Source organism: Acipenser ruthenus, chromosome 15, assembly GCF_902713425.1.
Source record: "Acipenser ruthenus chromosome 15, fAciRut3.2 maternal haplotype, whole genome shotgun sequence".
NCBI lineage: Eukaryota > Metazoa > Chordata > Actinopteri > Acipenseriformes > Acipenseridae > Acipenser > Acipenser ruthenus.
Genome location: NC_081203.1, coordinates 35506009 through 35522405, shown reverse-complemented (window position 1 = coordinate 35522405; position 16397 = coordinate 35506009). Strand labels below are relative to the sequence as shown.

Here is a 16397-nt window from a genome sequence, read left to right as displayed (position 1 = left end):
ACACGTCTGCACACAGTTCATGGAGCGCACACGTCTGCACACAGTTCATGGAACGCACACGTCTGCACACAGTTCATGGAGCGCACACGTCTGCACACAGTTCATGGAGCGCACACGTCTGCACACAGTTCATGGAACGCACACGTCTGCACACAGTTCATGGAACGCACACGTCTGCACACAGTTCATGGAACGCACACGTCTGCACACAGTTCATGGAACGCACACGTCTGCACACAGTTCATGGAACGCACACGTCTGCACACAGTTCATGGAGCGCACACGTCTGCACACAGTTCATGGAGCGCACACATCTGCACACAGTTCATGGAGCGCACACGTCTGCACACAGTTCATGGAGCGCACACGTCTGCACACAGTTCATGGAGCGCACACATCTGCACACAGTTCATGGAGCGCACACGTCTGCACACAGTTCATGGAGCGCACACGTCTGCACACAGTTCATGGAGCGCACACATCTGCACACAGTTCATGGAGCGCACACGTCTGCACACAGTTCATGGAGCGCACACATCTGCACACAGTTCATGGAGCGCACACGTCTGCACACAGTTCATGGAGCGCACACATCTGCACACAGTTCATGGAGCGCACACGTCTGCACACAGTTCATGGAACGCATACGTCTGCATACAGTTCCAAGCTGCAAGATTTCTAAAGCGGTTTCTAAACCAGGGTTATGATGCATTTTAACACTTGTGTTTTTAAAGGGGTAGAATTACTGGTACATAATTCAGTGCAACTGAAACCGTTGCACAGATGTGGCTCCAATTATTAAACTCCTTCTGTATACAGACATTGAAAAAAAAAAAAAGAGTCATTTGGTTGTCCATACAAAACCCAGGGTCCCAGCTAGAGTTTAGAGGTCTGAAATTGCTATTGGCATTCAAATGTGTTACAAAATAAAAGAGCCATTTTTCTTAAAAGCAATGCTAAAATAGAAAGTGATTTTAGTTAAAGTAATTAATAAAAACAGAAACCCAGTACATTTTATTACATTTATTAAATAATTGAATTCACTGCCAGGACTACACGTTGAAGACTGGCTAGTGGAGGTGAAGTGCGTTTGGTTACAAAGACACACGTGGTAATGTATTTCAGTTGTCATGTATTTCAGTTGTCATGCAAATTATCAGGTGCACTGAAAACCCAAAACATTACTACCAAAACTGGAAACATTAGTTTTTTCAGGTTTTATATTTCTGCCATACTGTTTTTGTTGTAGTGAGGTAACAGGGTTTTCAATACAAGACCTTGAGCAAACAGTACAGTTCACATAACAGTGAATATACATACACACTATATTATTAAAAGAACTAAGTACACTAACAAACGCAAGCCAGTAGCCCTCATCCTCAATGTGGTTCAGTTCCCAAGCCACACACACTTACATTGAGGGGCGTTCCGACCCTGAAATCAGCAAGCTGTATTCCTACTGCTAGTGAATCCACACTCAACAGAATTAACATGTGTTCTTAATATCAAGTGCAACTGACAAAATATGAAGTGCTGGATATCAAACATGCTTACATACCCAGATTACAGCTGCCAATAACAAGAACGCACATTTATGAGACCAGCATGCTAACTGCTGTCCATATCAGACACATAACCACTGGACATCAGCACAGTAATGTTTGTAAAGATCAAAAACTGAAATACTGCCTTACATTAAAATGTATCTGGACCAAATCAGATCATGAATCAGAGCACACTCAGTTAAGTTTTTCATGAGGCGTGCGCTGCAGCAATTATTAAACAGCTGAAATAGTTAAATGGTTGATATTGAAGTAGCCATAGCTGAAATGGTCTGATTTGATAGCACCGGAGGGGATCAGTCTCACAAGATGACTGTTGATGCGATTCCTGATAGAGCGGCTTGTGGATTCAATGCAAGGCAGGTTGCTGTAAGCCACGGGGCTCAGGTTTACACAGCTTATGACCAGTGTGAGGAGGTCAGTACTAGTGCAAGAGCACCACCTAGGCAGTCTGAGGTGGTACTTCAGTTTATTAAGCACCCTTTCTAACTTGCTCATGCTGCAGTTAATGGGAATGTGGTGCTGCTCCAAATTACAGAACTCTAAAGAGCTTCATTTACACAGCTTGACTGGTTTGTGCTGCAATTACCCCGGGCCTCAAAAACAATTCACGAAACCAAAAATACCCCAACATTCAATAATACCATTTCCCTTTCCAATTAAAAAAACTATCAAGAGTTCAAATGAACTTCAGTGCAATACACCCCACCAAGTTAAGAGCACAGGGATGGAACATTTACTGAGATCATTTCAGTGAACGTCTAATGCTGCATGATCCTTGCAGTTGAATGATGTAAACATACTGTATAATACTGTGTCTCCTGTACTGCCTGTACTATGCTGTCCTGTTGCTTGCTGCTAATTTATGTGCCACTGCCAGACTCACCCTCTGCATATTCAATTTAAAACAACACAGATCTTCAATAAGTAAGGCTGGCTTGGTTAACACTAGTAACAATGGCTTAATATATCCCAGTATTATTAACCCAAACAGTCCTGCAGTCAAATAGAATCAGGAACAGCCTGCGTTTCAAATGCATACATTCATATATTTATTTATTTATTTATTTATTTAATTTTTTTAAAAGCAACCAAACTGACCAGTCAATACATTACATCCTATACCAGATTGTTGTTTTAGCTACCAATGCTCCTCAGCATGTTCAGTGTGCAAGCTTGCATGCTGCCCCCCCCCCCCCCCCTGCCCCCCCAAGGTAAACCCACTCTTGTAAATGATACTGTAATAGCAGATCATCCAATTCCTGGCAGACAGATCTACAGAACACAAGCCTAGGCTCACGTCTATCCACTACAGAATACAAACCAGAAAAAAATACTTTCACAAGAAGCCAGCATTCAGATTTCCCTCCCCAGCTGTCTCCTGGTCATCACAAGTTATTTCCATCCCTTCTGCCCTGGGTCTGTGTGGCTGCAGTGGCACTCGTCTGAAGTGCATCAGCAATGCATTCTGTTCCTCCGATCACCTGCCTCGCTGCAAGCATTTGTCAAGGAATTCAGAGTAGCAAGTCAGGGAGCAGAAATAGCAGAGGACGGGGGCCTCTGTGCCTCCCATGTTGTCCACCAAGACCACGGTGTGGGACACGTGGTGCAGGTTCATGCTGACGGTGGTCTGGATGTAGAAGTTCAGACACGCCTTTTCACAACTGCAGGTTTTGGAAACTTCCAGGTCTTGGCACAAGTGCGCAGGAATGAGCTGAGGGCCGTATGGTATTCTGTTAGAAAGTGAAAAGAGGATACCATTAGAAACACAGTCACCAAGATAGACAGATAGGTAGATAGGTATCACGTTACAGTGGCTTGAAACCTGGTTTCAGGAGACCGGGATACCTAGTTTGAGGCAACTTGGCTCGATCAAACCCCAAGTCTCCCCTGGTATACCGTGCAGTGGCCCGAAATCTGGTCTCCTGAAACCAAGTTGCAAGTGGCATTGTGTTCCCTTTGCTTAAGATCCAAGTTCAATTTAAGAAAGGCACAAACATACACAGTTAAAGAGGGGCCGTTAGGAGCCCCCCTCCTTCCCTTCGCGATCCTTTTTTACGTTCTAGTTAGGAAAGCTGAAATAACCCAAGCAATACCAACCTGTAGTTGACTGCTGCCCGTGAAGCCATCTCCAGCAAGGTCAAGGGGAATTTTAACTGAATAGTGTGATCCAGGGGATTGGGGTGCTTGAAAGGGTTCCCAAAAAGGTCCAGGTTCTCCAGCGACAGCCTGCGGAAGTCGGCGGGCAGGTACGGCAGCTGGTTGCGGGCTGCGGAGAGGAAGCGCAGTTTACTGAGCTGCCCGATCTTGAACGGGAGACAGAGCATCTCATTGTCATCCAGCTTCAGATGCACGAGCTCTCGGAGCTGGCAGAACTGAATGGGAAGGGCTCGGAGTTTGTTCTGGCCCAGGTCCAGGTACTGCAGGGAGTGCTGCAGAGTGGACTGGCACAGGGCGGTGCTGAAGGCCTCCAGGTGGTTGTTGTGCAGAACGAGCTCGGCGAGGCAGCACAGGTCCCCGATGGTGGCTGGCAGCTTCTTGATGTGGTTGTTGCTCAGGTCCAGCTTCCTCAGTTTCTTCAGGGTCAGCATGCGCATGTCCACACGAGACAGCCTGCAGTAGGACACCTGCAGCTGCTCCAGGGAGTAGGGGAAGCAGGACGTGAGCGGGTAGTCCTTCTTGGAGGTGATGCTCATCTTGCTCTTGGGTTTCTCCACATCGCGGGTCCGGGCGGGAGCCAGAGCAGTCAAGGGTAACGCGTCGACTTCACTCCCTCTGTGAGCCAGCCTGGCAGCGGACAGGAAGTTCTTCAAGTTGTTGGCATCTGCCTATAAAGAGAGAGAGACAGAGAGAGAGCGAGAGTGAGAGAAAGAGAGAGAGAGACAGAGAGAAAGAAAGAGAGCGAGAGAAAGAGAGAGCACGAGACAGAGAGCGAGAGAAAGAGAGAGCGAGACAGCAGAGAGAGAGGGAGCGAGAGCAAGAGAGAGCAGAGAGAGCAGAGAGAGAGTCAGTTTCAGCCTAACTTATTCACATACTTATCTCCTAGCCAGGCAGACAGCATTTGCCATACCTGTGTTGTTTGGCCTGTGGCTGTAGAACAGCATATTCTTTTGACAAGAACAGGAAGTACACAATTATTAGGAATAAGAAAGGAGATTGCAACACAAGGCACCTTCCTAAAACTACCTGGTACTGCAGAGGGCCAAAAGGTATTGTGTAAAGAAAATGGTTTTCACCCTGTAAGCCATATCATTTTATCAAACATATTGCTGTGTCTGGGAACATCTTAGTCGCAGATTGTTTCCTACCCAAACAAGACTGCACACTTGTCTTCCTTGAGTGGAAATGTTTACTGCCACCCATGTAACACATATTATTATCTGAATGGATCCGTTGTTGTTTAGTAGAAGGAATTAATTTCCAACCTAACCCACACTAAACAAACGGGAGGCTATAGAACTATTTGGTTGGAAAACTGGGAACAGGTTAAAGTAATCCAAGACCAAGGAGAATCTAAAAATCAGCACTGACCTTATTAGTGAACTAGCCATCAGGAAAAATCGACATTGCTCATTGCAGGCTGTGTAATGCTGTTTCCTTTGAGGGTCAGGCGAAAATTCTGTATGACTCTGAAGCCAGCTGAAATGCTTGAATGAGTGTGTGTGTACGTGTGTGATGTGTGTGTACGTGTGTGATGTGTGTGTGGGTGTGTTCAGACTGCAGAGGAATAACAACAGGCTGTAATGAAGGGGGAAGGGCACAAGGTCATTGCTTCAGTCTCATGGCAGACCCATTCTTTCACAGCTCTTAAATCACACCCCAGACCAATCAAATCAGACCCCTGATGTCTTTTGTTCTTCTAGAGAAAGTTCATTCAAAGCACAAAACTGCACTTTCACCCTTTATCCATGTGATGAGGCTAAAACAGGGGGTTATGATAAACACAACATGTGTGAAATCACAGAAAGGGGCCTCAGGATTCAATGTGGTAATACTAGACATTTTCACTTCTGAAAATACACCCTGCCATAGTTCCACAGGAAATATTTCATTTTCAGCCAGCACTCCTAGTCAAAACTCCCCACAGCGAACAAGACGTGCTTTCATCAGCGTTATGAGGCATGAGTGAGCAGGCTCTGAAATACCAGGAAGGATTTCTCACTTAGAATCACCTCCCCTTCCATCCGGGAGAATTCTCCTTTTCAATCTCAGTGAAACTGGCCTGCAGGGCTGAAGATCTGCAAGCAAGGAATGCACAACACCAAAATCCAAATGCTGTGCCAAAAAGTACGAAAAGAAATCAAATAAAGCAGTGCAATGCTGAAGATGAAAACGAGCCCTTTCCCAGTACAAGCCCTGCGGACCCAGAGTCAGCCCTTTCTGTAGTGTAACGACACACAGGGTAAAACGGAGCTGCTGAGAAACGCGATTGTGTTCCTGGAATCTGGAGGAAAGGTCACGCCAGTCCTACAGCAGTCCCCACACATCAGCAGCATGCTCTCTATGTCTGCAGACTAACAAAGGCTGTGCTACACATTCAGCATCACCGCTATAGAAATAGATACTGCATAAAAAAAAACACAAGAAACAGCAGCCCCTCACAGGTCTAGATACCAAAAGACAAACAAAATACACGATTAATTCATTTTAAAAAGCAACATGCTGATCACAGATAAAAGCGATACAGAATCCAGCTCAGGAGTTTTAATGGTCAGTTCACCCCTCATGACATCTTTTTGTATAATTTTGGACAGCAAAAGAGCCAACAATGAACAATTGTGTCAGACTAGAAGAATGTAACTTCATAATCATAATACACTTTAAATCTCCCAACCAACTGTGAATTCAATCTGCAGTGTCACACATCAAGTTCAATACTACACTACTGTGAATTCAATCTGCAGTATCACACATCAAGTTCAATATTACACTACTGTGAATTCAATCTGCAGTATCACACATCATGTTCAATATTACACTACTGTGAATTCAATCTGCAGTATCACACATCAAGTTCAATATTACACTACTGTGAATTCAATCTGCAGTATCACACATCAAGTTCAATATTACACTACTGTGAATTCAATCTGCAGTATCACACATCATGTTCAATATTACACTACTGTGAATTCAATCTGCAGTATCACACATCAAGTTCAATATTACACTACTGTGAATTCAATCTGCAGTATCACACATCAAGTTCAATATTACACTACTGTGAATTCAATCTGCAGTATCACACATCAAGTTCAATATTACACTACTGTGAATTCAATCTGCAGTATCACACATCATGTTCAATATTACACTATAACTAGTGCATCGGGGCACTACTGTGCATTTTTCTACAGCCCTTAGTGCACTCAAAATAAAACCTTTCAGACTGTTTTTTGACATTACAATCTAATTCAGGAATTAAACAACCTTCTGAAAAGTATAAAACTATTAAAGAATCTCTTTATATTGAGCACACCTTACTGAGTCAGACGTCTATTGCTGGTCCCTTCAGTCTCACTGCTATTAAAGAATCTCTTTATATTGAGCACACCTTACTGAGTCAGACGTCTATTGCTGGTCCCTTCAGTCTCACTTCTATTAAAGAATCTCTTTATATTGAGCACACCTTACTGAGACAGACGTCTACCGCTGGTTCCTTCAGTCTCACTGCTATTAAAGAATCTCTTTATATTGAGCACACCTTACTGAGACAGACGTCTACCGCTGGTTCCTTCAGTCTCACTGCTATTAAAGAATCTCTTTATATTGAGCACACCTTACTGAGTCAGACGTCTATTGCTGGTTCCTTCAGTCTCACTGCTATTAAATAATCTCTTTATATTGAGCATACCTTACTGAGACAGACGTCTACCGCTGGTCCCTTCAGTCTCACTGCTATTAAAGAATCTCTTTATATTGAGCACACCTTACTGAGACAGACGTCTACCGCTGGTCCCTTCAGTCTCACTGCTATTAAAGAATCTCTTTATATTGAGCACACCTTACTGAGACAGACGTCTACCGCTGGTCCCTTCAGTCTCACTGCTATTAAAGAATCTCTTTATATTGAGCACACCTTACTGAGTCAGACGTCTATTGCTGGTCCCTTCAGTCTCACTTCTATTAAAGAATCTCTTTATATTGAGCACACCTTACTGAGACAGACGTCTACCGCTGGTCCCTTCAGTCTCACTTCTATTAAAGAATCTCTTTATATTGAGCACACCTTACTGAGACAGACGTCTACCGCTGGTCCCTTCAGTCTTACTGCTATTAAAGAATCTCTTTATATTGAGCATACCTTACTGAGACAGACGTCTACCGCTGGTCCCTTCAGTCTCACTGCTATTAAAGAATCTCTTTATATTGAGCACACCTTACTGAGTCAGACGTCTATTGCTGGTCCCTTCAGTCTCACTTCTATTAAAGAATCTCTTTATATTGAGCACACCTTACTGAGACAGACGTCTACCGCTGGTCCCTTCAGTCTCACTTCTATTAAAGAATCTCTTTATATTGAGCACACCTTACTGAGACAGACGTCTACCGCTGGTCCCTTCAGTCTTACTGCTATTAAAGAATCTCTTTATATTGAGCATACCTTACTGAGACAGACGTCTACCGCTGGTCCCTTCAGTCTCACTGCTATTAAAGAATCTCTTTATATTGAGCATACCTTACTGAGACAGACGTCTACCGCTGGTCCCTTCAGTCTTACTGCTATTAAAGAATCTCTTTATATTGAGCACACCTTACTGAGACAGACGTCTACCGCTGGTCCCTTCAGTCTCACTGCTATTAAAGAATCTCTTTATATTGAGCATACCTTACTGAGACAGACGTCTACCGCTGGTTCCTTCAGTCTTACTGTGGCCTTCCCCTCTTCCACGAATCTGGTGAAAAACTGTTCTATGTTCTCCTTCAACTGTATTGGGAGGAAAGGAGAAGTCATTGGCACATCTCGACCATACAGCTGCCATTTCCAAGGCAACCCAGTTTCAGCAGAAACAAATATGCTGGCAGGAGCCGCCTTGATTATGAGCACCACTCCCCCAAACAGTTAAGTGTTCACTCCCAACTCTGATACATGAACATGCTGAGAATACTGTCACCACAAAGCATTACTATAATACAGCAAGAACCCTGGATCCTATCGCACTACCACCCTTTAACACCTGGAACCAAAGAGATACACTTTAAAACAGAACAGGGAACAGCCCTGAGCATAGTGTGTTTGTATTGTTTTCGTTTTTCTCCGACAATAAACAATTAGTTGTTTTGCAGGGAGTGTCGCTATGGTGTAAGTTCTCCACAGTACAGTAACAAGCGATTGTTTTGCAGGGAGTGTCGCTATGGTGTAAGTTCTCCACAGTACAGTAACAAGGGATTGTTTTGCAGGGAGTGTCGCTATGGTGTAGCGCTCTCCACAGTACAGTAACATGGTACGTTTGTACATTATTTACCCAATCCTGGCATATCAAACATTTTACCGTCGCCCATTGCAACTTGCGCCCTTCATTAACCAGCGCAATGCTTTCTCCAAAACGAAACGAGCGCACAGTGATGATACACAGGTGCTGCGTTATGATACTGAATCAGCCAAGCCTTGAAGGTCTTAACACAAGCGCACCAAAAGCAACTGACCTTGTACTTGCACCCTGCTTTGTCCTTTAAGGTGCAGATCATGAGATATATGTTCTGTATCTTCGACGTTTTGTCCAAATGTCTCCCGATGGACAGCACTGCTCTCGCTGCCTTGCCTCGATTTCTCATTCCAAAGGTCGGCAGCATCCGATTGATAACTTCCACCTCACACTGAAGCTTCATCGTCAGTCTCGGTTCAAATAAAACGAGGCGAGAGTAAGTATAGGGGGCATTATATACATGGGAAAAACAACACTGAAAACACGCTGAGGCTGAGGGCGTTCCTCCAGCACGTCACAGACACTGGGGCTTTGAAACAAAGCGAGTATTAACATAGTCCATTAGCTCTGGAGGAAGCTGAAAGCCACTAGAAAAAACAAACAAACAAACAAACAACCCAAAAAAATAAAATAAATTATAACCAAAAGATGTACTGATGCAACTCTAGCATGACCACGCCTCCATCACGCCCACTGGTCAATCGCTTCACAAACCGCTGTAGAATCGGGTCGGCATTTCCTCCTGCTGGACACACTCGCCGTCTCCGTGTTGTCCTAAACTCAACCAGATCTCGCAGAGGTTTTAATGGATAAATATAACCACGGACTCCTCGAAACCACATCGCCGATGTTGGTGCAGTGCCACCGTTCATTTGTTTTCCTAAATCACAGTGACGCAGCGTGGGTTTGGTGACTATTCATCCATTTCGCGTTAAACTGACGAGTCACGCACAGAAACCTTGCGCTTTTGATGCTTTGAGATCAGATCTTCAAGCAATCTGAAGGGTTTTAGCAGCGAAAACGTGTACATTGTGGGCAGGATTTCAACGTTAAACAAAATGCAGTATATTAATTTTACAGACACCATAAAATGCAACATATTTAACGTTATGAGACGATAATGTGTAAATAGATCCGAGGAAGGAGAACAGCTTTACTTTGTAATGTCAGCTTTACCCAGAGGGCTGCATAAACTAGTATTTAATTTATGCCTCCAATGAAAGCAATTATAGCCTCGTGTGTATTTACAGATGTTTCAAACAAATACAACTAACTGTTTATATATTATTAACCTGTCTGTTGTGGCTATGCAAAAAATAAGCGCTTATAATAACCCTAAAACCACAAAAGCTGTTTCGACAAAACACGCATCCTTTAGATCCGAGTGTTTGTAACACACTGTCTGAATACGGCATGTCTTCATCGTTATAACACGGAGTGCATCGCACACAGCTCACAGTGTATGTTCACATCATGTAACTCTTCTGTGCAATTTGATTGTGATCAGCTCGTATAAACACACGGAGTACATCGCTCACAGCTCACAGTGTATGTTCACGTGATAGCTCACAGTGTATGTTCACATGACAGCTCACAGTGTATGTTCACATGTAACTCTTCTGTGCAATTTGATTGTGATCAGCTCGTATAAACACACACACACAGCGCTGGGAAGACGAGTACGTGTCTCCAGAATAACACACGCCATTCGCAGCTTCGATCAAGCCTTTACACTCACCGAAACCCTCAACGTGCGCGCTGCTTCCACCACAACACGGGATACAGAAAGCTTTGAAAACAGTTTATTACACGGAGCGAAACATCCTCGATTCAAAACACCAACACCCGCGCAAAAACCAGGCGATTACCATTGAAACAATAAACCGCTCTGTGATTGGCTACAACTCCGCTCGAAGCCACCACCGTGAATATAGTAATCTGATTGGTGAAAAGTTATAGCACTGAAGTGATGTAGCAAGGTTAGTTATTTAAAACAGATCTGTTTGCCTCGATTATTCATGTATGTATGCATTGATTTATATATGTCTGTATGCATTTATTTAATATATGTATAGAAGATATATAAATAAATAAATGATCCCAAACTCTTGAAACCCAAGTGCAGTATCATCTTTTGAAAAGCAGGGGGAAATCTGAAAAAAGAGAGGCGCGCCATCTAGAGGTTTGTTGAATGGCGCACTGAGGAGCACGGTTCACTGCACTGGCACGTCACTTGGTTTTACTACAGTGAGTTGAGAAGCGAGCTCTGTTTTTACAGAAGCGTTCCTATCCTGATTTTGGTTACGTTTATTACAGTTGTTTTTTTTTATTTGATCAAAGCGGACCGCGCGTTAATTACAGTCTATTTAACATCACACGACAGATCGACAGAACTGTTCACAGCTGATAACTGATGGACGCAAACAAACCGGACAATCAACAAGCTCTTCTGTCTGGTAAATTAGATTAGATTAAGCCTACACTATGGAATCATGTACGAAGCGTGCGCTAATGAATGCGATGGACGTTTAAACTAGGATTGTGGGACCTGCAGCAAGCAGACCAGTTACCCCTGTCTTGCTTGAGAGCCTACAAATAAATCACACAAAAAACTACAATTCCGGTGGCTCGCAGTGCACTGTGGGAGTCTTAAGAGCGGAAGTCGGTGTGGCCGGACGGTTGAGCTGCGCATGCGTGAGAATCGGCCTTCCTTTTCGATATCCGAGCGATAGAGACAAGATGGGCCATCAGCAGCTCTACTGGAGTCACCCGAGAAAATACGGCCAGGGTTCCCGCTCCTGGTCAGTTACCCCGTCATATATCACCGAATTAACTCACTTTAAAGCAGTGGGCTCGAATCCGGGGCAGGTATTTAATAAATACCTCGCCTGATACGAACAAAAAACCCGTCCCGCGTGGGGAGAGGGAACATGGCGGCGCTTCGCCACCGCCAGAGTGGAAACACTACTGGACATGTCTGTGTTGTTGTACCACACTGTTAAGATCAATAGTCTTGAATCTGAAACGCAGCAGTGTTACCCAGGACACAGCGGGCTGTGTGATCCGCGCAGTGCCGGGCTCCTTGATTTAGATGCGGGTTAGCTGGATGGGAGATGGCGGGTGTGCGTGGATTGCGGGGGGAGGGCGGCTGGGTGTCGATTCAGAGTACAGTAAAGCGCAGAAACTACACGATACAAATGTTTATGTGGTCGTTTCATGTGGATTTTTTTTTCTTTGTTTTTTTTTGTAGTCGAGTGTGCTCGAACAGGCACGGTCTGATCCGGAAATATGGGCTGAACATGTGCCGGCAGTGCTTCAGACAGTATGCGAAGGACATCGGCTTCGTCAAGGTAAGGGAGGTCCTTTAGTAGAAGATGGATACTTTTGTTTTGTAGAGGTTTCTAGTGTCCTGTTTCAGCTGTATGGGTCGCACACATGGTTCAAAGTGATACAAACTCATTCAGAAATGTGAATCATCTTTTTAAAATGGCAGTTATGGCAAATTTTACTTAGTCGAGTTGTAACATAACGGACTTTAAGTAAAAAGCAGTTGGGAGTATTTTCGTGGCTAAAACCGAAGGATGTCCAGCGAGTGAGTTACTGGTACGCCGAGCATGGGACGGTAGCAGCAGTAGTTTATAAACTGCTGTGTAAAATTGTCCACGTATTCTCATTGCAAACGAGTGTGATCCTATCGCTCAACCTGGTACCAGCGCTCCGCAGGAAGATGGACCTTCCACTCCTCTGTTCTAAAAGGTTTAATTGAACCAATGAAAGCTTCATTGGGTTTCTGAAACTATACAAGTCTGTGCTCTGCATCATGCGGTGTGCGAGATGTGAAAGTCTGCAGAGTTCAGAATGCTTCAACAGTGTCTTCTGTTTTATTTGAATTTGTCTAGCAAGTATAGTGGTTTCAAATGTTTACATCCACAAACGTACTGTGTGGATCTTGTGTAAAACACGCTGATGTTAGATTTCAAACTCTTAATGTTGCTTCTAAATGCTGTTTCTCTTAGTATTTGTGGTATCTCTTTGCATTGTGTAAGTGTGTTGGATGTGTACCCATGCTTGCTTGTTTGTCTTGTTCTCCTGCAGCTTGATTAAATACACAAGGAATGGACTGGATCAGTTGCAGCTCCAGACACACATGGGAATATGGAAAGGATCATCTGTATGACGGACATTTAACACTTGTGTTTTGTTAATTAAATAAACTGTTGCAGTCCAATGATGCGTCCTGTGTCTATCTGGATGTTTGTGGAGAGCATTTTCTAGCTTGCTTCCTAATGGAGATGAAATGGGGGGGGGGGGGGGGCGAGTGAAATGACATTATGGCCAAAGAAAGTTTGAGTCTCCATGCTTGTAACTGTCATGTTCCATTCCTCTGATGGCTGTTTACCGTAAATCAAAGGTTTGAACTGGTTTAGTTCCACTTTTCCCCACACACATCCTTTATGTTCTTGTAGCAGTCAGGTGCAGGGACTAGAAACCTGAACTGCTGCATGCAGGGCTTCCCAATCCTGGTCCTGGGGACTCCTGTGTCTGCTGGTTTATATTCAAACGCAGTTCACAGTTACTTAATCAAACCCTTCATTGAACTAATAATGTGCTTAATTCGAACAACCTTTTTAATTGTTCTCAGCGCCTATAAAGTTTCTGATTTCAAGCTACATGTATAAAACTGTGTAGTTAACTTGAAACCTCCATCTGTTTAAAAGCTGAGAAGAATTAAAACGGTCTAATTAAGCTAATGAATAGTTCAATGAAGTAATTGAGAACTGGGCTGGAATGACAGCCAGCAGACACGGGGTCCCCAGGGCCAGGATTGGGAACCCCTGATTTAATGCATCCCTCTAGGCCAGTTGTGGCCAATCCCGCTCCTGGGGGGCTATTCCAGTGCTGGTCTTTGTTTTAAATTGTTTAATTAAACCATCCAGACCCTGCAGTAGTTGATTATCTAGTGTTACCTGTTAGAGCTGGAGTGGAGTGACCGTCCTGGACTGAGTGGCCACCCTTGCAGTAAATGAAGGGTTAAACATGAAAATTGCACAATTGGTCAAATACACGGCACCCACTAAAACCATTGGGTCAGAAACTGGAATCACATTCTCTCAATGAATTGATGCTCTGATTATGGAGTAGTGTTAGGAGAACATCCTTGAAACCACAAAGCAGGCACCGCTGTGCAGTACATATAGCAATGAGCTGTATGCAGTGTCTTTGTGAATGAGCTGCGTGTGCTCCAGCACTAAACGCTCTGGGAGCCTCCACACTTTGAATAGCAGTGTTGTTGTATGGAGAGGAAGGTTTCAGTCCTCCTGTTGGGAGAATGGATAACAGTATTGCAATCTGATAGTGATTTCAAGGTTATGGTTTTTGGGGTAGAATTGGGATTTAAAGTGTACCTTGCAGGTCAAACACACCAATCCAATAGATTTCATTAATAGAAAAACTTTTTATGCGTTTAAAAAATATTAATAAACAACAAAGATATGATGGATTTTGTGTGTATGATCACACTCAGAAACCGTGCTGGCCGGAATAAAACTGGAAGCTACTTACAAAAAGGTAAACCCACATGACTGCCGCTGAAAACACAGAAGATGAAGTCGAAGACCCGATTAAGTTTAGGGAACAGGCGCTACAACCCTACATTTTTAATCCCCGGCGAGGCAGCGGGATCCCACTGATCAACAGAGGCAGCGACTAAATGGGGGTCGACAAGAAATCGAGTTGTGAATCCTGCAAAACCCGTGCGGATCAGCAACACTGCACGGTGAGTGTAATCTCCAAAACTGTAAAGTGTTTGATTATAATATACGCGTCAGCCTCTATACGCTGTAATTAGTTTATGTTAGTTTAGCGGTTGTCTGTGTTATGGCCTGTAATACCCATGTTTGTCATATTTTGTCTGTGATCACAGGTCACAGACTGTCACAGAGCAGCAGATCACTGACAATGACACTGAAATCTTCAAAGACGATAAATTACAAACATTACAGTAATGTACAGCACACACAAGGGTTGATAAAATGGCATTATATAAAGATGATAAGATAACTTCAATGACTCTTCTGATGCAGTAAAGCTGGGATGGTTGTTTGTAATCCAGACATACTGGTTTATATTCCAGTATGGTAATGCCAGAACAACGATGCACACACAATAGTTAAAGTCTATAGAATTATAAAATGTGTGCTGATATTATGAACGTAGGTTTCTGTCAAAAATAGTAATGTAACTGAAATACTGTAACTTACTCGTTAGGTAAGCAGGGACATTAAGAAACAGACAGCCCACAGTGCACAAAACCTTTTCCCCCGAGTGGGCGTTCAATACCACTAGTTTTGTCCCCGCCTGTGTTGTTTTAGGTGATAATTGCAGCACGATAATTGCTGGGTGAATCAGCTTTTCTGATAACCGCGATCTTCAAAATTGCATCTTAACTTCTTCGTAATCCCTTTGATACTTGACGCCTTTTCAATCCACTCTTATCCACATGATCACTGCAGCTAGTTTGATCCATTTTCATTATTGTATACTGACCTCAATACGCACGTTCGCAACAGCCTTGACTTGAGGCGAGTTGTATTTTTCAAATATTATTTAAACAAAACAAAACAAAAAAAACCGTGCCTTTATAATATTTGGACTAATATGTATGTGTGTGTGTGTGTGTGTGTGTGTGTGTGTGTGTGTGTGTGTGTGTGTGTTCATGGTGGTTTCCTATAAAACCTCAATGATATTAAAAAAAAAAAAAACAACATTTGACATGCACTGAAGGTACCGCATCTGACTTTAGTCTGACTCGTTGCTTGCTTCTAAATACCTCTTGCTTCTATATATCTCTTGACTAAATGTCCAGCTAAAGCCATCCATCTGAGGTGACGCATCAGATAGTATCTAATGGGCTGACTAATCTGCTAGTTTGTCCAGGAAGGGTGATTTGTGGCAAAGGGGTGGACATTGGCTTTTTAAACAGACCTCCAGTTCAGATGTGAACCATGAGAGCTCAGAGAAAGTACATTCTGAAGCAGTGTGTGTGTGTGTGTGTGTGCGCTGCGTCTGCAGCAGCATGCGCTGGATCGGGTGATGAGCAATCCCACAGGGTGACAATGTGATCAGATCCTTAGTTTTCAATCATTGCAGGAATGCTGGGGTCCAAGGCTGGCGTCAAGGCCACTTGCACAGGGTTACAGCTAGGTGGCAGCAGAGTCACATCCCAGAAATAACATTCACATGAACGACAGTGAGAGGAATGTGTTAAAGCAAAAACACATGGATTCAAATGCTACTCTCAACGCTCATTCTTATGCTAAAAAAAAAAAAAAGGTTTCACATTTAATTAGGCCTTCTGAATTAATGATATCTTTAATTCAGTTCTGACCACTTATGCACTATTCTAAAA

At 43.5% G+C, this 16397-nt stretch overlaps 2 protein-coding genes across 3 annotated transcripts; one reads left to right on the top strand and one right to left on the bottom strand.

The window, feature by feature from the left end:
- Window positions 1-1008: 1008 nt before the first annotated feature.
- Window positions 1009-10872, bottom strand: LOC117421898 (leucine-rich repeat protein 1-like). Of its 2 annotated transcripts, XM_058988084.1 has the most exons (5): window positions 10728-10872; window positions 9210-9399; window positions 8392-8490; window positions 3663-4390; window positions 1009-3295 (listed from the first exon to the last, which is right to left on the bottom strand). In XM_058988084.1, exons 2-5 carry the CDS (start codon window positions 9390-9392, stop codon window positions 3043-3045), a joined length of 1263 nt encoding a protein of 420 aa, XP_058844067.1. In that variant the 5' UTR covers window positions 9393-9399; window positions 10728-10872; the 3' UTR covers window positions 1009-3042. The 2 variants fall into 2 exon arrangements, with proteins under 2 accessions (XP_058844067.1, XP_058844068.1); XM_058988085.1 differs by lacking the exon at window positions 8392-8490.
- Window positions 10873-11631: 759 nt separating this feature from the next.
- Window positions 11632-13217, top strand: LOC117425169 (small ribosomal subunit protein uS14). The gene is made up of 3 exons (XM_034041898.3): window positions 11632-11790; window positions 12240-12339; window positions 13085-13217. Exons 1-3 carry the CDS (start codon window positions 11729-11731, stop codon window positions 13091-13093), a joined length of 171 nt encoding a protein of 56 aa, XP_033897789.1. The 5' UTR covers window positions 11632-11728; the 3' UTR covers window positions 13094-13217.
- Window positions 13218-16397: the final 3180 nt, after the last annotated feature.

What these genes read in the sequence shown, in the direction of transcription:
- LOC117425169 (XM_034041898.3), top strand. Translation starts at nt 11,729, where the DNA reads ATGGGCCATCAGCAGCTCTACTGGAGTCACCCGAGAAAATACGGCCAG. An exon ending in GGCCAGGGTTCCCGCTCCTG is followed by an intron (nt 11,791 to 12,239) that starts GTCAGTTACCCC and finishes TTTTTTTTGTAG; the next exon opens with TCGAGTGTGCTCGAACAGGC.
- LOC117421898 (XM_058988084.1), bottom strand. Translation starts at nt 9,392, where the DNA reads ATGAAGCTTCAGTGTGAGGTGGAAGTTATCAATCGGATGCTGCCGACC. An exon ending in AAGCAGGGTGCAAGTACAAG is followed by an intron (nt 8,491 to 9,209) that starts GTCAGTTGCTTT and finishes CTCCCAATACAG; the next exon opens with TTGAAGGAGAACATAGAACA. An exon ending in CGGGCAGCAGTCAACTACAG is followed by an intron (nt 3,296 to 3,662) that starts GTTGGTATTGCT and finishes ACTTTCTAACAG; the next exon opens with AATACCATACGGCCCTCAGC.